Below are 23,324 nucleotides of genomic sequence, written 5' to 3' on the forward strand. Positions count from 1 at the left end.
ACAGTGACTGACGGATGGACCCCAGAAGCTGAGAGGAAGGATAGCCTTTGGATCTGATTTGGAGGGAGAAAGTTATATTGCGACTTTACAGAGCAAAGTCACTAGTAGATCTCAGTCCAACCAACCCGTCTTCCCCTTCCCTTCCGTCCGCTGCATCCTGCTCTTCCCTCCTCCTCCTCCTCCGCCTCCTCTCTCCCTCGCGCGCTCCAGACGACGACTGTTGGGCCGCCGCCGCCGCCCTAGGCCAGGTGCTGAGGCTTTCCTTGGTCTCTTCGCCGGCGACGAGCACCCTACCAGGTACTCCCACCCCTTCTCTTCCCTTCCCTTACGCTGTGCGAAGCTGAGCACCGAAACCCTAACCTGAAGCTATTTGGCTATTATTGGTTGTACATGTGTACACCCATGTCCGTTTACTGGATCCGCCCAATCTAGACTGGCGTGTTCCAGTCATTTTCCAGGAGCAACATTTGTTTTTCCTCTAGGAGCTAAGATCCAAGTTCACTTATGCAAGTCTGGTTGTTTCGGCACTGAAATCTCTGGGTTGTAGAGGTTGTGGCAGGTTTTATGCCCTTCAGATCAGCCTTTTATATATAAAAAAAAAATATTATATTTCAAGCATGCTCAAATTTTGTGCATAATTTCAGCTATTCTTTTAGTTGGTCAGCTCAATCGACATTTGGAGTTCTTGATGTTTCTAAATTTTGCTCCTTTGTTGTTTTTGGGCAGGTCTTTTCAGTTCAGCACAGCATATCAAGACTGTCTCTGTTAATTTGTGTGTATGAGATCAGTTAACGGATAAGGACATGTGAAGCACTAGTGAAGAAGGACTGATGATCAGTAATTTGTATGCTCCAGATTATAGTATCCTCTGAGATGGACGGAAGAGAATCAGGCTTATGGTAAATCCTGGTGAATATTCATGGGAGGTCAGCAAGTTCTGGCCTGACTAAGACTAGTAAAAAAAACAGCGTGCTTCATCTCAGATCATCATGGTGAGAATGAGGTTCCCGAAACGTTATCTCATTGTATTGCTAACATTCGTCTGCACAAATGTTTGCTACATTGAGCGTGTCGGTTTCTCGATTGCTTACACAGTTGCAGCTGATGCCATCGGTGTGAATCAAGCCAACAAGGGGATGATACTCTCTATGTTCTATTATGGTTATGTTTTATCACAGATTCCTGGTGGATGGGCCGCACAGAGGATAGGAGGTAGACGTGTTCTGCTACTGTCATTTGTATTGTGGTCTATGATATGTGGTTTAATTCCACTCGATCCCAACAGAGTAACCATTCTGGTCCTGTCTCGCCTATTTGTTGGTGTAGCACAAGGTTTCATATTTCCTGCCATTCACACTGTTCTGGCCCAGTGGGTGCCACCACAGGAGCGCTCTCGCTCGGTATCTCTCACTACCTCAGGGATGTATCTTGGTGCAGCCTGTGGCATGCTTTTCTTCCCAAGTCTGGTGAAGCACACGGGACCCCAGTCAGTTTTCTTTGTTGAAGCAGTGTTGGGAGTAGCATGGTCTGTGATATGGTTTAGATTTTCCAGTGACCCACCTCGTACTGATCTTCCAAAGGTATCAATGCCAAAAGTGGCATCTCGAGACATGATTAAGGCACAGGCAGGAGGGGTTGTCGCACCTCGCACAGTAAAGATCCCATGGCGAAGGATAATATTCAGTCTACCTGTTTGGGCGATCGTTGTAAACAATTTCACCTTCCACTATGCCCTGTATGTTCTTATGAACTGGCTCCCTACCTATTTTGAGCTTGGCCTTAAGCTTAGCCTCCAGGATATGGGTTCCTCAAAGATGCTTCCTTATTTCAATATGTTCATTTTCTCCAATATCGGTGGTGTGATTGCTGATCACTTGATTACAAGGAGGATTTTGTCTGTTACCAAGACAAGGAAGCTTCTGAACACCATTGGGTTCATTGTCTCAGCATTTGCACTCATGGCCCTTCCTTTATTTAGCACACCCTCAGGCACTGTAATGTGTTCAGCGATATCCCTTGGTTTCCTGGCTCTAGGAAGAGCAGGGTTTGCTGTAAACCATATGGATGTTGCTCCGAAGTTTGCAGGGATAGTGATGGGGGTCTCAAATACGGCGGGAACACTGGCTGGAATTGTTGGTGTCGGCCTCACTGGGAATATTCTGGAGGCAGCAAAGGCTTCTAACAAGGATCTAACAGACTCGGAAACCTGGAAAACAGTCTTTTTTGTTCCAGCATACCTTTGTATTTTCAGCTCTGTCATTTTTTTAATCTTTTCGACTGGCGAAAAGATCTTCGAATAAAGGGTGGCTATTTTTTACTATTCTTTTCTTCCCATTTACAGTGAGGCAGGATAGCAAAACGGGAATCTCACATGTATCTGTAGTATCTGTTACCAAATTTCAGATTTCAGACTGCATCATACACATGATCTAAAGTTATGTCAGGAAAACTCACATTTTCATTATGAAGACTCATTTCCTTGGCACAGTAGCACTCACACGCTGAGTGCAGCTAACAGAATTTGCTGTGCACCAGGGTTATCTTATCTTCTTGGTTTTGGTACATATAATCTCACCCAAAGTTTGTTATGTTTCCATATCTTTTCCCTGCAATGTAAACATATGATCCCAATGAGGATAAACAACATTGTCATTTGCTTATTTCAGTTATTTGCATGAACCTTGCTGAGTTGAGGAAAATTCACTAGCTTAAATGCTCTGAACCAAGTTTTTTTTCTGTCTTTGGATCTTTTTTTGAGTTGTGGTTATAGACTCGGTCTTTCCAGCATTTGCTGAATTAACGGTTCAGGTGGGCCATGTGTGTTTGCTTAGCAAGTATATGGTGCTTTTTTTTCTGCCCAGAAGATACATTGCCTTGCTTATCCTTCCTCAATTCTTCATTCATCTTTTTTCAAGTTATTTTTCTTGGCTGCACTGTGTTTCTTGACTATTTGACTTCTCTGAATGTGCATGTCCAAGGGCTAGATGAACACTGACCATATATTGGTTGAAGCTTGGTTGTGCTTGTGCATGCTTGCATATGGCGTAGGGGTTTCTTCCTTCTGGTTTTCAAGTGCTGTGCTTGTTATATCTGATCTGAAAAAAAAAAAACCAACATGTGCAGAAAGTATATAATCTGACGCCAGTTTGGAGCTTTTTTCTCAATGAATGATGTTTGCTTCAACTGGAGCTCCTTAGATTATCGTTGGGCGCGTTCAGAAAGGTTGTTGTCACATGCATGATCTTTCGATTGGAAACATTTGTGCTGGTCACATGTACGCGTGCTCTTTGCTGACCACGGGCAGCCGTGCAGCACGACAGCACAGGCGCAGCACCTTTGGTGCATGCATCTGATCTAAGCAGAACAAAACCACAAGTCTGGAGTGTCATGTGCGGAGAACGTGCCCATCATTCGAATCATCAGGTGGCCTCGGCCACCAGATCTGATCTGGGCAGTGGCAGGAATGCAGGTTGGTGTGCGTTCTTGAGCTTTCCGAGATTCAAGATCATGTTCATGTAAACGACGGGCAACTAAAAAAAAGCCGTTCAAAGTTGGAAGCTTTGAAGAAAAAAGTCATTTTTTTTGCTTTCTCGAACAATCGTCCTTTTTTTTTTTGATAAATTCTTGAACAATCGTCCTAATTTATCGTCCTTGACTTCCAAAACCGTTTAAATTAAGAGAGTGACTACACATCTTTCGGTTGATTTTGTTTCAGTCCATCAATCAGATTGTAGTCCAATCATTACATGACACATAGGTTCCTGAAACCAGATTAGAATCTGGTAGATAAAAGGGAAATAATTACACCCAAATTTTATACAGAGACATATAAAACAATAAAAAGTGATTGAAATTCCAACAATGAACACCCAGATCGTCTTATCAAATAGGCGACCTCCTGCTCACGTGCAGCAACAAATCCCATAGAAATCTCAATGACCAACAGAATGCATTGTTGAATATCATCGTGCTACAAAAATAAACCGACACACATGAACTTTACTTTTTTTTATTTAGGGGATTTATATAACATAATAGCATTGTTGTAACACAGAAATCTCACTTTTTTTATTTAGGCCACAACCACAAGGACGGCAGGATGAACGAGGCGGCGCAGTGGTCAGCTAGGGAAGGGAACTTGGGATTGGAACCCACGGACACAGAGTTGTCAGCAAAAAAGTCCAGTGGGCCGGCCCAGTGGGTACAAACACCAAACTAAAACATTCTGGGGTGTGTGGCCTTGTGGGTCATCTCGTTGATCCAGTAATTTAAATTAGGACGTGACGTGCAACAGGCGGTTTTGTCATGTGGCTCCCGATGGCTCCGGCCGGCCTGGTGCTCGTCGCATTATTTTTGCCGCGTCCGTCGCCGCCATTGTCCATTGACGACGGGTGGGCGGCGACGAGCCATGCATGCGTTGCGAGTTCTTTGCGCAGTCCCGGCAGTCCTGAAAAGGAAATTAAGGTGGGGGCCGGGAAAATTAAACCCGAGCGCGCGCGCGCGGGGGGCGGGGCCTGAAAAAGATGTGAATCCGATGCGGCACGGAGCCGGAACCACCGATTCCATTCCCATTCCATTCCCGTTGCCCGGCGGCGTACGTCACGCCGCACCACCGTACCGGCACGCACGCATGCAGCCATGCCAGCATGCCATGGCCCGCGCATGCCTGCTGCCACTCTCTCTCTCTCTCTCTCTCTCTTTCTCGTCACAGTCCACACCCCCGGCCTCTGACCCTCCATGCATCCCTGAGCCATCTGAATTGATGACGTGGTACGCTCGATCAATGCAAAAGGCTCGGCGCTGTCCAGATTTTATATATATATATATATATATATATATATATATATATATATATATATATATATATATAGAGCAAGTTGCGGCTGGTAGGGCATACTAGCTGCTAGCTCCGTAAGTCGTCAGACGCGAAGATATATAAAAGAAAACTAACGCAGCTAGATAGCCGAAAGGCACCCCGGGGTCGGCGCGGCAAGTTGCATGGGTGTAGGACCTGCGTGGCGTGGCGTGATGAGCGCGCCAGGTACGTACGTGGGTCCGGGGCGCCAACGACCGAGGAGGATACGATGGAGGCCACCACCAGCCTGGTGAAGGGTCTACTGCTACGAGGGAGGGACGGAACGGAAGGGGCAAGCGGCGGAAGAGAGAGGCCAGGGCGAAGGAAATTAAAAAGGCGAGAGAGACAGAAGAAGAGAGGCTCCGGCCTCCGGTTTGAGGTGGCGATGGCAGCCGAGCCGGCAGCAGCCCTTGGCGGCACCCAAGGGCCAGGGGACGTCGCACATCCATTCGTGTTCATATAATCTGAGACTTTTCTTTAAAAAAAATAATAATAATTTCGCGGCATGCATGCCCACCCCACCGGGACGGACCCTCCGATCCGCCCTCCCCGCCGCGCGTCGCTTTCCATTCTGCCGGTCGGCTCCCGGCTCCCTCCCTCCCTCCGCTTTGTTCCTATCCACAAACCCTGTTCCGCGGCCTAGATTAGCGCTGCCAAAACCGTCCGCACTGACACGCTCGGATCCTCTGCACTTGCGCTCCCTATGCATCACCGCGAGAGCGCGCGGCCCGGGGGTTGCAAATTGCGTTGCGTTCATGCATGCCCACACAATGACACTAGTACACAACCCATGCGCCCAAAGTGTACTCCAAATAAGCCGGTGGTAGTTAGGACGTGGACAGCCTACAGACTAGCATGTGTGTTGGCACCCAAACTAATCAAAGTGTGTACCCACAATTTATCAACGTCTAAACGCTTATCAGTTGTAGCGGTATATAGCCACACAGAGAGGGGCTATCAATTGTACGACGTGCAGAATTTGTGGATAGGAACCGGAGACGACATCTAAACGTACGCTTATCACGCGTCGTGCTCGGCAGCGAGGTGTCGTGACTAGGGTGGGCAGGGGTGGGTGGCGTGGCGAGGCGGCCAGTGGTACGGTAGGGGTAGGATGAGGACACGACTGGGGAAGGTCGCGGCGGAGGTTGGGGGTGGGCGGGGCCGAGAGGTGGGGTGGCGCGACCAATGGCGAGGTAGTCACGGCTAGGGCAAGGGAGGCAGGGTACATGTGTCGCTAGCTAGGAAGAAGACGCGTGGAGCTAGGTCGTGCAATAACTCTGACCTTGAAAAAAAAAGTAAGATGCAATGCAAGTCATCTAGATTCCTGAATGCTGATTGAGTATAAAGAAAAATGATTTCACAATGAGCCACTAGCTACAATGAATAGAAATGGTGCTGTTCTCACAAAACTAACCCACATTTGCATGGACATCGATGGTAGTACGTGGTTGTTGTGCGCTTAATTTCAAGTATCGATCCCCAGCTAGCATCGGTGTATTAGGCGGCGTTGGCATATTTTCTTTGAGAGCATATCGATTACACCTTGGTCAGCGTCTAATAAGGAGCATGGACGGATAGGAGTAGTGTTACCTGCGTAGAGGATCCTGGGGAGAGGGCGCGCGACAATGGGAGCAGACAGGGGGATGTTGCGGCAACACGGAGGCGCGCCAATAACCGCCAATGTCATTGGAGCGGAACGGAACCCTGCCCAATAATTTCTCCGCAGCTGCCTTGTTCAGCGTTTATTTGTGCCCCCTGCCACTCCGGAGGGACCGCCGGCCGCCTCGATCTCTTGCTCTTCTTCCTCTGCCTTCGTCTTCCTCTGGCTCTATATAAGCAACCAACCACCAGCTAGCTGCCTTCTCTCCTAGTTCTCCAAGCTTCTCGCATGGATCGATCGATCAGTTAATTGTTAGCTAGCTGTAGCTGCTGCATAGAGACATCACCTCGCCATCGGCAAGCTAGCTAGCTACCGATCGATTGGCTGCTAGCTAGTAGCTAGCTGCTCCGATATATCCTTCATCACACGCCGCCATTGCCGACAGCTTGCGGCGTTCGAGCAGCACACGGCCGGCCGGCCGGCCGGTGGTCGTTGGCTTCGATAGTTATATATTCAGTCGTTATTAGCAGCTTATATATATCGAGACAGGAGCAAGCAGAGCTAGAAGCGAATTGAAAAAAGGCGAAAGAGATCGAGAGCTTGAAGACGAAGATCCAAGAGCGGGCCGGGCCGGGATAGATAGATGAGCTGCAACGGGTGCCGCGTCCTGCGCAAGGGGTGCAGCGACGCCTGCGTGCTCCGGCCCAGCATCGAGTGGATCCACGGCGCGCAGCCGCAGGCCAACGCCACCGTCTTCGTCGCCAAGTTCTTCGGCCGCGCGGGCCTCGTCGCCTCCCTCGCCGCCGTCCCGCTGCACCACCGCCCAGGTAAATTAATTAACTTTGTTATTACTTCACTATTACGCTGGTGCTCCATCATCACATTCCATCTATACGCCTTCCAAGTTGCACGATTGATGGTTATCAGTAGTCGATCATATGCTTACTCTCTGACGTTATCCACATGTAGTATGTAGATGATCGACGAAGTTCGTTCAATCTTTTAAGTAGTGTTTAGTTGAGGATTTATTACTCCCTGCAAGTGTCTTAGGACGAGCTTTGGTTTCATCTATCCAGACCAAAAATGACTTGTTCAGCTACTGTTCATTGATTTATTATGAGATAAAAAATACTACTAAATAGTCAATAAATTCAGATAATCTCAGAGAACAGACGTGACCTATCCATCCACAAAGGTATCTCCCAGCAGCAGTACGTACCAATGTTTTGTTTATGGCGTTACTTTACGCGGCCTTCCGACGCCCCCATGGGACAAAAGTAAAAAGCCATCCCATCCCATCACAAAGCTGCAGAATCTTTTTGCCAGCAGGCCCAAACCCAACGCTACCTCACCAAACCGACGACTCCAAGATATGCTACTTAATTATTGGGATCTAATTTCAATCTTTTTTATTTGTTAGTGGTGAATTTTGAGTGGTAATAACTCCGGTGGGCGGACGCTACCGTAGCCTTTTTTTTAGAATTAAGAGCCAGTTTGATGAGGTTCACAAAACCGGATTAATTAATTAACAATGGATAATGGAACTGTGGATATCCTAAATGCAGCTCTGTTCCGTTCGCTGCTGTACGAAGCGTGCGGGCGGACCATCAACCCGGTGAGCGGCGCCATCGGCCTGATGTGGACGGGCAACTGGGACCTCTGCCAGGCCGCCGCCGACGCCGTCCTCCGCGGGGACTCCCTCCGCGCGCTCTCCACCGTCCCCGCCGCCTTCACGGAGCGCGACATGGACGGGCTCTACGGCGACGTCGTCGTCGGCCTCGCCACCGGTACCGCCTCCTCCTCCTCGCCCGACGAGAACAACTCCTCCTCCGCGCCGCCGTCCAGAAAGCGCAGGAACGTCGTCGTCAACGGCGCCGGCGTCGTCGTCCGTCCCACGGGCTGCCACCAGCAGCAGCAGCCGGCCGGGCTGCTGCAGTCGTGCGAGCTCGACCTCTGCCTGACGCCGGCGTTGTCGCCGCCGCCGCTGGCAGGTGGGCTGCTGCTGGGCGGCGGCGCGTCGGACGAGTACTCCGCCACGACGACGTGCGAGGACCACCAGCCCGTCACCGGCGGTGATCATGCGGAGGCCCGGACCACCCCCGCGCTGCTAAACCTCTTCAACTAATTAACTGACCGACCATCGTCGTCATCGATCGTGTTCTCCGTACGTAATTAACTGTTTCCGTTGTTCCTTCCTTGTAAGATATGTAACTGTGCAGAGAGAGAGAGAGAGAGAGAGAGAGAGAGAGAGTCGTTCATCTCGTGATGGGGGCAGGGCCAGGGTGTACGTGTGCTACGTGATTAGTTGCAGGGATGATCAATGGGTGTTGGTTAATCGACGTTTTTTTTTTGGCATGTGAAAATGCTTGTGAAAAGTAGTAAAGAAGAAACTCGCCGATTAGCACTGTTAATTGGGTGAATTAACGAGTTTTTTTTTCTTAATTTTAATTGATGATTCGGTTGCCTCGGCACCTTGCTACGTGATCCGGCACCCCCCGAGTATTCAGGAGATGATTTGGACCCAACATTTTGTCTCTAGTCTAGTCAAGACACGTAGGGTCAACAAAAACATTGATTCCTATGAGCTAGTATTGCGGCATGGATGCCTGCCTTCTGGCTATCGTTAAACACCAAGTCAAAGTCAACCAATCACCTCATCGATCGGGATTGTTATTTGTCTCATATTGCTGGGCTAATTGTTTTTTCTCTCTTGTCTCTCTACCGATATATATATGGTGATGGAAAATGGCCATGATTCGCTATACATATGTTACTTGTCTGATATTGTTGGGCTATCTGTTCTACTGATAGTGATGAAGAAACATACATGGTGGTTATGAATCGCTGTAAATGATATTTGTCTTGATATTGTTGGGCTATTTGTTTTTTCTCTCGTTACCGGATGGTGATGGAAAAACATACGACATGGTGGCCATGATTCGATATATATGGTATTTGTCTCATATTGCTGGGCTACTTGTTTTCTTTTCCTTGTCTACCGATGGTGAGATGGAAAAACATATAAATAGTGTGCCCATAATTCGATTATATTTTTTTTTTGATATATGGTCTCTTTTCTTCTATAAATAGTGTGGCCATAATATATAGTGTCCCGGGGAAATAGAATTCAGGTGCGCGTAATGTTTGCATGTGAGAGAGCCAGCTGAAACCAGCTCTAGCGACGCCGAAGAGACAGGCCAGAATTGGATTCAGGACAGTGCGGCATGCCACGCCATCACCAACTACAACCTGCAGTTTCATTCAGTCAACCAACTTGCACTTGCCAAACATCGACCGCACCGGATCTATCAGAGGTCTGGAGGCACTCAGTTGCATGTTTGCAACCAATAATAACAGTGCTTTTCTGCTCTGCATGCAGTGCTACATCCTCCACCGCCACCAGCATCAGAAAGTTTTTTTTAGCAATCGTATCAGAAAATATTGTTTCCTAATTTACTAAATGACTGACAAATTTGACAAATTCGACTGATAAACTCAAGCAAACAAATTGAGTGTTGTAGCAAGGGATGAGCAATTGAGCATCAGTCACCGTCGTCGCCCACCCAAACCATCAGGGATGCTAGATGCTACACGTCCAGATTCTCGGTAGAAACGATTGGAAATTTGTCACTGAAAAACTTTTACCCCTTGAACGAATGAATGACACGTTACGTGGGTCCGAATTCGTGCCCTAAATTTCGGAAAATCTTCGGGGCTAATTTAGAAACTCAAATCCTCTTCGAAATCCCTGGTTCTTTTTTCAGGGTGAGAAATCCATGTAGAAATAATTTAAATAATTATTTGGTTTTCATATGGAGGGGTTTTCCTTTTCCATCCTAGGTGTGTCTCCCCTTATTTCCAAATTAGAGCTCTGCATGTGGGACCAGGTTGCTTCTTCTTCGTTGAAGTTGTTGCTTCGCTCTCTTTGTTGAACCCTGCTAAGCTAGTAGCTCCATGCCAGTCTTGTCGTTGGAAGTTTTCTTCTTCATCTTCATGGTTGTATTTTTTTTGTTTTTTAGGGATGTTCATGGTTGTTGTAATTAAAAGCATGAACTAAGTGAGGCCTGTTCACATGGCCCGAACGAAGTCCTACTAGGCTGTGTTTTGGGTTGTCCGGCCCATGATGGTTTATTACCTATGTGTTTGCATCCGCGACATATATACGCGCGGCCCAGCTTGAATTTCTTCCATTCCTCCTCCATGCGTAAACTTGGTTCTCTCTTCTAGAGCTGTTTACTGATGTTTCTCCCTATACGTTCCTAAATACTAGTACTAGGATCCTATGATTTCTTGAACAAAATTAAGGCACAGTGTCTCACTAAGCAATTAGCCCATAGGTGAAGAAAGAGGTGGGGCCACGTTAGTTAACAGAATGAGTCTTAATTTACCATCAATGTGTAAGTCAAACTTTCCATTGGCCTCAATAATACATTACTAGTTGAGAAAACTTAATAAGACACAGTTGGAGCACCCGCTTCTAAAAAAAAATACTCATAGGAAACTAGACATACTCGCTCATAGTTAGATACAGTTGGAACACCCGCTTCTAAAAAAAGCATTTTTTTTTGTGTCGTCCCTAAAACACCAATAATAATCTGTCCTGACCAGTTCAGAAACACACATGAGCGGACCTCAGCTCACTAGTTGTGAAAAAACCTTTTTTTTTTCAAGACAGCGCAAATAGTGCAGAGAATCCCAATAGACAGATTTGGATTTTAGCGATATGTTTTCCTTGATCTAAGGGTCTCGACTAAGAAATGTGCTCAAGACAACATATGTATAACTATTCCCTGGTTTTCATGCGCATTTCAAGCACAGATTTGCAAAAGACCGAAATATGTAGATACCGCATAAGAATACAAATTTCTTAGCAACGACTCTAAGCATGTTTATCTTTGCATTAAAAATATTAGCCTTAGAATAATCATGTGGTCAAATATTCGAAATGTAATAATGACTTTCTGAAAAATGAATGACCCTACTACGGAATTAATATGTATATCTAACATGGTTTGCATTCAAAGTCTATGATATATAGGAGATAGCGACTACTTGTAATCAAACAGCTCACGGGAGAGTTTTATGAAGATATAAGGGTCTAATGCACGTTTAAGGCAAGTGATCATGACGTTAGGAACAAAATTAATATGATATTCTGATATAAACAAATTTACAAATTAATTAGAAACATGGAAGCCCATACATATATGTTTCATGTACGAGGTTAACCACATATAAAACTTGTAAAGTTCATATCACTAATTAACAACGGGTTAACCCATTTAAGAGAAGTGTCTGAAAGTAGATTGGCGAGAGTGCTTGTGTTTCACTCACCGTGAGGGATATGAGTCGTGAGACATTAAAAATTAAATGGTGTCAATGCTGAGCTTTAGTAGGTTAGGGACATAGGCGGATCCACCACTAGGGCGAGCCAGGGCGGCCGCCCTAGGTCCTCTTGGGGCTGATCTGACACTCTATGGGAATTTTAAATATTAGTGCAAAATAAAAAGAGGCTCCCAAAGTATCCGACGGAGGTTGAAGACAACTTAGACATTTTGGACTATCATGTGTGGTTCAGCCCGTATAGAAAATCACAGCCCACAAAACGCAATAAGAATACGATCGACTTTTCTCACGTTTCTCGCTATTCTCGACTTCTGACTTTTTGGTCGTCTCTCTCGCTAATTCACAAACTTGCGAAACCTAAGAACCTGCGTCGGACTGCAGGTATCTTCATTTTTTATTTGCCCTTTTCACATAGTTAATTGTTTAAAATTTGATTAAGGATGAATCATCGAATGATTTGGTGAAGTCAGTTTAGAACTATTAGGTATGTATGGCTTCTCTTAATTTAAGGAATAAACTTCTCTAATTTTGATGTGGAAAATATATGCTGAAAACTTTAATATTGGTCAAATGATTATGTTGCCAAAGCAACTTATGGAATTTGTTAGCTTATATTGCCATTGATTTTGTCAAAATTTTAGAGTATAAGTCCGCCCTAGGTCGTCATTTTTCGAGCTGGATTCGCCACTGGTTAGGGATGTGGACATGTGCCATATGGCATACATGGGTGCTACAAAGCACATGGTATGTCCATATGTTTTATATGTGCCAAGTAGGAATGTTCTACTCGATTGTACCATGGGTTCCTTAGGCAGATGAGAACGTCGGGCTCTGCTTTGAGGGGGGAGGGGGTCATGACTAACATGTCAGAGGTGTAACCAGAAATATATTTTTTTCTCTTTGATAGAGGAGGCCAACAGTATTTTTTTTTTGAAAATATAGTCAAATTTAAATAAAAACTGAACGAGGGGTGGATAGGTGTTGTCTTGGATCTCCACACCTGACACATGTATTATTATTCAGGTTCCGTAATAACCAATTTAATCCCCTTTTGGGAACTCACATGTAACTTTTACATGGTAATGATCATTGTTGGTTCTATATAGTGAGTTTCTTTCACGTGGCAACGATCATTGTGAGTTCTATGTAGTGAGTTTGTTTAAAGCATGCATTGGAGATGACGTGAACGAACCTTGTTGGGGATATGTTGACATTTGTATGATTTATGTTTTCTATGCATCTTATGTTTTCATATATATGATAGGTTTAAATTGTTGTATGGAATTGTGGTTAGAATTTTAATACACCTATTGTTTCTATGGTAGATTTGTTTACCCACTAGTGAGTTGCTGCTATCTGAGTTATTCGCACTTCAAGATCAACTCAACAGGTTCTATAGAGGGTAGTGACATCGGATGCCAAATTTCACTTCCTCCGTTCATGAAAGAGTCAATCTCTAGAGTTGTCTTAAGTTAAATTTTTTAAACTTTCACTAAATTTCTAGAAAAAATGCTAAGATTTATGGTATCGAATTAGTATTATTAAATTTATCATAGAATATATTTTGTATGATGCGCATTTTAGTCATAGATGTTGTTACTCTTTTCTATAAAGTTAGTTAAACTTAAAAGAAATTGACTGGCACGGATTCTAAAAATTGATTTTTTTTTCATGGACGGAGGGAGTATTGTCAAAATTAATGTATGGAGTTATGGTTACGACTTAACGTATGGGCTTTGTGACTAGAACTTGATGTATAGATTTGTACGTGATACTTGCAAATTGCTATATATATATATTTTGGTGTAGCTAACTGTGACATGTATGCTCATTTGACATGTATTCCCGCCTGTTTAATTATGAAATAAGTACTAGCTAGTTGTATCCTATAACCACCGGTGATCAGCCAGGTTTGAATGCCGGTACGTTGTACCATACAACTGCTAGGGAAACATGGATATCATCGTCAGTTCCACAACGGTAGTCATAGGTATTTGCCAAGCATCAGTTGCTGACAAATGTTAGTGCCACTACAGGAGACTGGGCCTTTGCTAGTGCCCCAAGTATTCGGCAAAGGCCTAATTGCACTCGGCAAAGGCTTAGTGCAGCACTTGACAAAGGCCACTCGGCAAAAAAAATATCGGCAAAGACCTCCTTGCCGAGTGCCTTTTGTCGGGCACTCGGCAAAGAAAAGGCTCTGTCACGATTGTTTCGCCGTTAACAGTGGCTTTACCAAGTGTCTAGCAGCGCGGCACTCAGCAAAGAAAATATTTTTTTTGAAAAAAAATCTTTGCCGAGTGTCTACAACAGGGCACCCGACGTTTGGCACTCGGCAAAACCTCTGGCACTAGGCAAAGACTCAGTTTCCAGTAGTGTGCAGTATACATAACAAAACATGAGCATTATATGAATTGTCACATGAACACTGCAACAATGTTGTAACCATAGATGATAATTAGTCCATGTAGTTAAATTAAAATCTTATTGATGATTCTGGAAGTAAAAAGTGTCACTTCCTGGCGCTGCAGTGATCAATAGTTGATTATAGAAAGTAAGCCAAACTATGTGACCATAAAAGGGCTTCTTATGTATCTATATCTATCCTTCTATCCTGTGGCAAACAATATCATAAATAATTCTAATAAATACTCAATGATTCTAAATCTTATCATTCTTCTATAACAATATAAACTTTCAGCAGATAGGAGGCAGATCAAGGGAGCTCCAGAGAAGCATGTCACTGTTGTCTACTGCTTTCGCCTCCTGCGGGGAGTCGTCGTCGTTGGTTGCTTCCGGCGAAGAGCTCGTCGCTTCCGACGAGAAGCTGTTGCTGCAGCTCGAGCACTCCTCATGGCCAACGACGTTACCTTCCTTGTCTTCTACTTGTTGTCGCCGTCCCTGTTCCTGCTGCTGCCTCTTGTTCCTGCACGCGTCCCTCAGGCCGGAGAGCGCCAGCTCGCGCTTCCCAGCAGCACTGCCACCGCCGTCGCCGATGCGCATGCGGAGGCACTCCGACACCCCGCTGAGCGCATAGAGCGACGCGGAAATCTTCCTCTCGTACTTCATCCTCTTCATCACCTCGTGGATCGCGGTCGACGGCTCGCCGTCGCCGGTGCCCTCGCCCTCGCCTGCTGCATAAGTAGGCGGCGGCTCCATCTCCAACCCGTCGTCGTCGTCACCGAGGTCGGCGGCTGCCACCATTTCGAACGGCGAGTACTGCAGCCCCGCGTTGTTGTCAGCCTCACCCTCACCACCAGCTGATGACGGGCGCTTGTCCATGAACCCGAAGTCCAGCGGCGCCTCGTCCTCCTCCTTGCAGGCCACCACCTCCTCCTCCTCGTCGCCGTCGCCGCCCTCCGTTTCTTGGGAGCAGGTGGACCCCTCCTCGTGCTTCACGTCGCTGGTGGTGCTGTCGTAGCTGAGGAAGTCGTCGACCTGGAAGCTGTACTCCTCGGGGACGGCGCCGGCGCCGGCGCCGTACCCTTGCTGGCCTTGGTGCTGCGCTGATGGCACCTCCTGTGTGACCGCACTTGCACTTGCAGTGCGTGCTTTCTTGAGGCGGAGGAGGAGGAGGCTGGTGACCTTGGAGGGCAGAGCGGACGGCGCAGCAGGCGGCGGCGCCACCAGCTGGTGGTGGGGCGGCGGGGGCATGACGACAGCACCGGCGGCGGCGCGGGCGCGGGGCCAGAAGTTGGTGCGGGTGTTGGAGCCGCGGAGGAGGCAGGCGGCCTCGTCGTAGGCCCGGGCGGCCTCCTCGGCGGTGTCGAAGGTGCCGAGCCACACCCGGATCTTCTGGATGGTGTCCTTGATCTCCGCCACCCACCGGCCGGAGGGCCGCTGCCGCACGCCCACGAACCGCTTCCGGGCCCGCTGCGCTGCCACCACCGCCCCCGCCGCCGCTTCTGCCCACGACGACTCCGTCATCGCCGCCGCCGCTGCGGGCGTAAAGCTGTTGCCGGCGCCGGTGCCCAGGGGCGTCGACGTCGACGACGCGAGGATATGGTCGCCGTCGGCCAAGCTCGGACACGCCTTGCGCTTGAGCGCCATGATGGGTGGGTGGATATGCTGCCCGGCAGGCCGGCACACGGCGGCCCTTAGCTGGAGGCCGGTACGGCGAAGATCGATGGTGGTGAAGTGAAATGCTTCGTGCTCTGCTGCCAGGTGGGCTATGAGCATGCCATGAGGTGGGTGAGCAGAGTATAAATAAAGGGTTCGGGCTGCGGGAGAGGAAGAAGAAGAAGAAGGATGGAGGAGGCCGGGATGCATGATGTCATGAACTGGCTGTTTGTTGCTTGTGCAAACAGTGAACGCGTTGTGATCTTTGATTGGACTCTTGGGAGCTTTACAAATGGAAGCTGCTGATAAAGAGGGCTACTCAGGACTTACCTGGCTGATGATATTACATGGAAAAGCCTGGGGTTTGCTGAATTTTTTGGTTATACACAGGAGTATATATATAAATCGTTTCTGAGGGAAAGGAGTATATAAATCGTGCTTTACTTGAAAATTTCTTGGTCTGAAAGTTAACACAGGGTCTGACGACAGACGCCCTTTGGCTTGACCAAGTAATTTGGGATTTAGAGCAGATTCAGTTTTTCTTTATTTAAAGGACTATTTGGGGCAAAACAAGAGAACACTGTTTGGTCTGGCTTTTGGGGATTTCGGCTGCTCCTCCGGTTCAATGTAACACTATTATTTGCTATTTTCGCAAGGAGTCATTTTGCTGCCTTGAGATGAAAAATAAACTAGCAAGATGAGGAGCCGACAGAGCCATGAATTCTACTAGTTTCATGCTACAGTGTCGTTACAATGCTCTGCAGTGGCGGAGCCATAGCTACGCCAAACAGCTCCTTAAAAATTTATGTAATTATGTATGATGAGTAATTGAATATGATAACTTATGATGATGGATTAGATCAGACGACTGTTTTTCTTTTAAATTTTACTGGAGCATAAATAGGTGAATTCGAAACTTCAACAGTTTTCAAAACAACATTCCTCTTTTATAGTTTAATCCACGAGAATCGCATGCATAGAACTACTGTAAGATCTAGTTGAAATTTGAACTTCCTGCGCTGCGCATATATAATTTGAGCCATGACTAGACTAACAAAGACATATCCTTTTCATTCACGGATTTCGTTCAACAGAAAGTGACCTACAGGCGACAGACCTACCAGTCTAGTGTTTTTGTTAGCGTCTCGTCCAGGGTACGCACATTTTTGTTTATTCTTGTCAGATCTCAAAGGGGTCCTTGAAATCTAGGACGCTATGTTATGTTGCGTCAAGACGCATCAAAGCCTTCCATCTACCGTGCGTGAGGATGTACACTCGGTCACCTATTTTTTTTTTTAAATTTCCTTGGACTTCCATTTGGGACTCGATCGATCGCTTGACACTTCGAATCATTTCGTCAAGCCTACTTATATTGAGCATAACGGAGACATGACGTGGTATTGCCAATAGTCATGTATATTATTACATCAAACCATTAGTAGAGATGGTAACTCACCCACATCTGTAAATAATAATAATATAATAGAGACGACATTGTAAGGGACCTGTCTCTATAAATGCCCATCAACAGCGGTTATTTGACAGAGATTGGTAGATGCCTATCTCTGCTAATAGAAAACGGCTGCTTCTCATACATATGACTTCAATTATTTTAAACATGAGAGTTGCCACGGATGTGAGAGTTTAAATGGGAATCGCTGTAATACAAGTGACTGAAAATGGGTTTCTCCCATGTGATGATGCAGAGTTGTCAGATCATCATCATGTGGCTAGGGTTACGTGCGCACTATTCATCTTCCATGTTGTGTCCGCGCGGTTTCTTCCTCCTCGTGTCTACGCCAGCCGCTGCCAGGCCCGTATGCCCTGCCACGGTGCGATAGAGTCTCGCTAGAGCTCTGGCGAGACGCTACTATGGTCGCGACGGCCTCCCTCTTCCCCTCCCCCTCACCTCGCTGCCATATCCATCATCGCCCTCACCTCAACCTGGCCTGGCCGCCTCCATCGCTGCCAACGCCCCTAAACTGCCCGGCTAGCATCCCCACCACTTGGCCGACCTTACTCTCCCTCCCCTGAAATCTCTTCTAAGCCCGCCGGAATTGGAAAACTTGCCTTACCAGAACACTAGCAACGGCGAACTTTTAGTCTCCAACGCCGGCTAGCTCCTCTTCCATGCAGCCATCTCTTTTCTTCTTCGACTCCGGTGGGGGTGCGGGCGCGCGGGAGCTCGGGTGTGGGCGTCGTCGCCTGAAAGCTCCTTAGATTTCAGTCAACTAAAATCTAGGAAGCGTGTTTAAAAATACACCATCACAATGGATTCACATTCAGCTGGTGTTAAAAACGAAGTCGCGATGTTTACTTAACACAAAACCAAAACATGTTGCAACTTATACAAACTAATAATAACATTCCATGTGTAGATTAAAGCAGCAAAATAACTCAGCATACCCTATATTTGCACATATGAAAATCTGAGTTTAGGTGTCTGTGTATATATGAATTCATCGTGATTACTTCATTATTAACATATTGGCAATTGATTTATTAGTATGATGATGTGAATATCAGACAAGATTGGGGAAGAAAGTAAGGAGAAGGAAGGGACCCTGACGTCTCTATCATGCATGCTTTGAAGCTTTGACAAGGTCCATAATACGTCCAAATATCATCTTTTGGTTGTTACTCGATGTCTTAGTCTTTCCAAAACACTTCAAGGTGAGAAACCAAATTAATTATATTGTTTATCTGGTATATATGTTTGTGACCTTGAATTGGTCAAGTGGCCTAATTTGGTGCAACTTGCTCCATTAAACAACTATAATCGACTTGGATTCCAACGCCGGAGAATTCTGGATTGAAATTGAAGTCCACACACTACCGGAAATTGAAGTCCAATACAACAGGGTAGCCCAAGACTTAATCTATACATCATATTCTAGAGCTACTCTAAATGTGGGTCTTATAGATAAATAAAAGTTGCCATATGGCATCTTATGATAAACAATTGTGCACTTTGATGATATAATAAATTAAGTCAGAAAGACCTGGCTTTAAATTTGGTAAACTCTAATCAACCTTGATAACAACAACCATTGGATATATTATGTTTCTAAAAAGCTAATCCCACCTCTACCACTATGAAAAATAACTTAAAGTAACCCATAAAATTCACATCTAAATTACCCATCCTACCTTTATGATACATAATCTAAGTAATCGCTAAAAAAATCTAAGTTACTATCTTATCCCATTATCAATTTTTAAATTAAAATACCCTCAAATTGACATTCAAATTACCAGCATCCGCTATTATGGATAGATAACAATTGGCGGGAGCAAATAAATAAGTAATTTTAATTAGTTGCTAAGCAGGAACTCTTTATGATTATGTCGATCGTCATGGGTGATGAACTACACGTAGCTAGCTAGTTCACATCAATAAATCTGCTTATTCCATACGTCACTACAAATCCATTTTGCATAGAGGTTCATAACCGTCTTCGAGAGAAACTAATAAATATCTACACATCATACATCGTGGCCGGTGTGACCAATTCGAAGCAACTCTATCTACACACAAGCGAACAAAACTGATGAACCCGAAATTTAGAAGCAGATTTACGTTCACAAGGTCGCATGTTGGATGGTAACTATGCATGGGAGACATGCATGTTTAAACACGAATAGATATGACAGTAATGCCACAGGGTGGATTCCTGGATCTACAGCTGTTAGATAGAACTCTAACATTTTTTCCCCTTTTCTTGCTTGATTTGTTTAATTTTGTGACGTTCCATATATATATTATATATACATTTATTAAACCAGCAACGCTTTCTCATGTCCTCTATCTTGTCATTTCTGAGGAAATCATCCAGATGATGACGGTGTATCCGATGCGGCAATGCCCTTTCTACAGCTCCTTTTTAGCCAAAACTTGGTGGCTTCATTTGAGGCAGCGCTGAAGCTACTCTGATTTGAGAAAGTGAAGAGACAAACACAAATGGTCAATCGTGTGCATATGCGATGATAGTGATGTGGATGTGATTTAGTTTTAGGACAACTAGCCGTGCGCTGTACTGGAAACAAAATAATAATTATTATGTTTGTGCATTGAACGGAATCAAAAAAATAAACTATGATTTCATATTTCCAAGCCATGGGAATTGTTCCGCAATCCTCTTTGTGGTATGAGCAGTGTGTTGCCTTGGAGCCACATGGCACAGTCATGATCAACAAATTGAAATAAATCGTACAAACCTTGGATTCTAAGTAAATCGTGCATCACACATTTATATAAATCTCTCTTTGTAATCTGTAAATATAATGTTAATAAAATTACAGTAGGGGGTCAAACCCCTCCTGTTCCCTCAAAAAAAAAACATATAACCCTGGCCGCTTTATACCAATGAATTAAGATCAAATGACAAACTACTAAAGATACTAAAAGCACTGCAGGGAACACTTAGTGGCGTCGTCTGTGTATTCAACGGTACAATGAAAATTCGTTTGGAGCATTGCAATATAATATGGGAAGTACTTGCAAGAGGCCACTAATAATAGTTCGACTTAGAACAAACCTAAAATGCTTTCAAATTTCCCAATATATACTTGTGCTAGGTGCAATACAAAGCCCTGTTTTGTAATGGTCCCGTAGCATTATCATGTCCTTAGTACTTCTATAAAATAGATGAGCCAACTGGCTTAGATCAATAAATCATCCTTTAGGTGGGCTAACCCTCCCGCGTTGATTCAAAAAAAAAAAATACTTCTATAATAGTGGCATGTCTTAACAAGTCCCGTAGGCATTGAAATGTTTTTTTAATGTGTGCGAGTGCAAGTATCCTATTTAATACACAGTTTAACAAAAATAGGTTCCGAACAAATAAGTAAACTATTTCAGTTTAGCGAGAGCAAGACAAGGGTTCTGGCCAGACAAGAGCTGAATGCCTAATGTGGGCCACGAAGAGCAACTCCAACAGTTTTACAAATTTTGTTTGACAAATATTGTTATTTGTCAACTCCCAAAACGATATGAAGAGGGAAAAAAGGGCATCCCCAAGTGTTTGTCAATTTTTACTTGGCAAAAAAATTCTATTGGTTTCAGAGATCAACAAAGAAGCATCAGATTGTCAGTTTGGTATAAAAGCGCACGTATGCAGAATGTCAAGCCTATTCCAGGCATAAATATCAAGAAAGGAGTAAAATTTACCAACTTGCTATTAATGTTAAACCCAATTGTCAAACTTGCTATTAATGTTAAACCCAATTGTCAAACTGTTGGATAGGATATTTTAAGAGTTTTAGCAAAAAAACAAGAAAACTGTTGGAGTTGCTAAAAAAACATAAAATAGTTTATGACAAAGTAATTCATAGAAAAAAAAGTGCCGCCAAAAGAAAAAAAACTAACGATACAGCTGCACGGGTCGTGCGTCCGCGTGTATGCGTTCGATGGAACGGACGCCCGCCTCCCAGCATTTGGGTGCTTGAAGAGCATTTTCAACCGTTTGACAAAATTTATTTTTCAAATCTTGTTATTTGTCAACTCCTAAAATAATATAAAAAAAAATCTCATCTCTCAAATTTTATTTCCACCCAAAAATCCGCTAACAAAACGAAGAGCTCCACTACGCAAATGAAGAGTCCCGGTAAGCATGAGAAGAAAGACCAATACAAAGTATGGAGCTCGCGCGCATATTTGTATGCTAGATAGAGAGATATGTCAAGAGAGCATCTCTAACAGTTTGACAAATAACTTCTCATCCATAATTTTTTTAGCAAAAGAAAAATCTTCTCCAACAGTTTGGCATCTCAATTCCCCATCTTTTTCAACTTGACATATCTCTCTCTAGCGCGCAAATATACGTGTGGGCTCCGTGCTTAGCATTGGTCTTTTTTCTTATGCTTAGCGGGCCCTTTGTTCGCTTAGTAGGACTCTTCGTTTCGTTAGCGGGTTTTTAGGTTTTTGAAAATAAAATTCGCCAAACTGTTGGAGATGAGATCTTTTTTTACTCCCCATATTATTTTAGGAGTTGGCAAACAACATGATTTGGGAAACAAATTTTGCTAACCGGTTGGAGATGCTCTTAGAAAAGATGAGGAATTTGAGATGTTAAAGTGTTGGAGTTCCTTATTTTGCTAAAAAAAATTATAGATAGGAAGTCATTTGCCAAACTATAAGAGATGCCCTAAAGCTTTGTCATCAATACCTAATTTTCCTGTAAGATTTCAGGGTCTATTTGAAGCAAAGTATTTTTAAAGTATTGGGTAAATATTATAGTTTTATAAAATATTTTTGATTTTAAAAGCTACTAGGTATTTAGATGCAACAAATCTTGTAGCCTCTAAAAACTATGGAGTTTGTCAAATTATAGTCTTTTTGGAGTTTTAGAAATTCCACTCATGACCAATTTTTTTGTAAACCATAACTTTATGTCCTTTTGGCTTAAACTATATTTTTGTGATACTATAGTTTTTTTCAAAACCACTTCATCCAAACAAGTCCTCGGTGGTAAATGATGTAACCCTTCCTAATCAATAAAGCTCAGCCTTTTAAAAGAAGAAGAAGAAGAAGAAAGAAAGAAACCACTTTTTTTACCGGTTGTGGGTTTGGGCTGTAATGCCTCTGTACTTTTGACTGTTTGTAGGTTTGGGCTGTATTGTACCCTAGCAAAGAGCTTTTTCTTTTGAAAAATTCCTAGTAAAGGGCTGGTTGTTTGATTGGAATGTCAGGGCCCAGGGGAGTACGATTTATGATTCTAGTCTGCTCGCTTCTCTCAAAACTCTGAACTGCTCTACGGAGTCTCTCTCTCTAAACCCCAATCCTATCTCTTTAGAGATTCGAGAAACCCCAATCTCCCAATTTGTACACCACCATGGTGGAGCCAGGGTGTGATTCTGGTCTCGGCATGTCGCCGGCTAAGTAGAGGGATGTCAATCCTATCACCCTGACTGAGCACCCTTGGAACCTGCCTGCATGGTTCCACCTCCCCTAGTGCTCCAATGACTCCCTAGTGCTGTGGTGATACCTCGCTAGGCAAATATGTTAATCGACACATAAACTAGGAGGCTTGTGGCGCAGGTCTCCCAGGCAGTGGTCGGCATCGCCTCCGTCGATGGTAGTAACTCCATGGGCTCCATGTTTGATCTCTTGTGTGTTCCTGCACTTTGTTAAAATTACTAAAGCTTCTGCATTTAAAAAAACTCAACTTTGGGCTACTCTAACGTACACATGTATTCTAGCCTTAACTACAACAATGGGCAAGATCAAGAAAGATTACACCTTTACAACATGCCCTTAGGTTTTAGCTAGCTAGACAAAGTGTTTGGATCATGAGATTCTAACTGAGACTGCTAACCTAAACCTGGAAAAAGCAAACCATGTGATCTTTGCAATCTCCCTTATTCAGAAATAAAAGTATGTAAAAATTCACTAGCGTGTGATATTTTTATCGAACATTTGTTTTGGAAACTATAAAACAAAACGTGTTGCTATTGTCTTTTGAAAAA

The 23,324-nt window shown here is 44.6% G+C and overlaps 3 protein-coding genes across 4 annotated transcripts; 2 read left to right on the forward strand and 1 right to left on the reverse strand.

The window, feature by feature from the left end:
* LOC8062518 (probable anion transporter 7) lies at positions 93 to 2,485 on the forward strand. Of its 2 annotated transcripts, XM_021447182.1 has the most exons (3): positions 94 to 297; positions 727 to 992; positions 1,096 to 2,485. In XM_021447182.1, exon 3 carries the CDS (start codon positions 1,137 to 1,139, stop codon positions 2,298 to 2,300), a length of 1,164 nt encoding a protein of 387 aa, XP_021302857.1. In that variant the 5' UTR covers positions 94 to 297; positions 727 to 992; positions 1,096 to 1,136; the 3' UTR covers positions 2,301 to 2,485. The 2 variants fall into 2 exon arrangements, with proteins under 2 accessions (XP_021302851.1, XP_021302857.1); XM_021447176.1 differs by having other exon boundaries at positions 93 to 297; positions 727 to 2,485.
* Positions 6,550 to 9,221, forward strand: LOC8064504 (LOB domain-containing protein 38). The gene is made up of 2 exons (XM_021447185.1): positions 6,550 to 7,282; positions 8,021 to 9,221. Exons 1-2 carry the CDS (start codon positions 7,099 to 7,101, stop codon positions 8,578 to 8,580), a joined length of 744 nt encoding a protein of 247 aa, XP_021302860.1. The 5' UTR covers positions 6,550 to 7,098; the 3' UTR covers positions 8,581 to 9,221.
* LOC8064505 lies at positions 14,329 to 16,119 on the reverse strand. Its single transcript, XM_002466781.2, has one exon. It carries the CDS (start codon positions 16,065 to 16,067, stop codon positions 14,496 to 14,498), a length of 1,572 nt encoding a protein of 523 aa, XP_002466826.2. The 5' UTR covers positions 16,068 to 16,119; the 3' UTR covers positions 14,329 to 14,495.

This window comes from Sorghum bicolor, chromosome 1 (genome assembly GCF_000003195.3).
Source record: "Sorghum bicolor cultivar BTx623 chromosome 1, Sorghum_bicolor_NCBIv3, whole genome shotgun sequence".
Lineage (NCBI taxonomy): Eukaryota > Viridiplantae > Streptophyta > Magnoliopsida > Poales > Poaceae > Sorghum > Sorghum bicolor.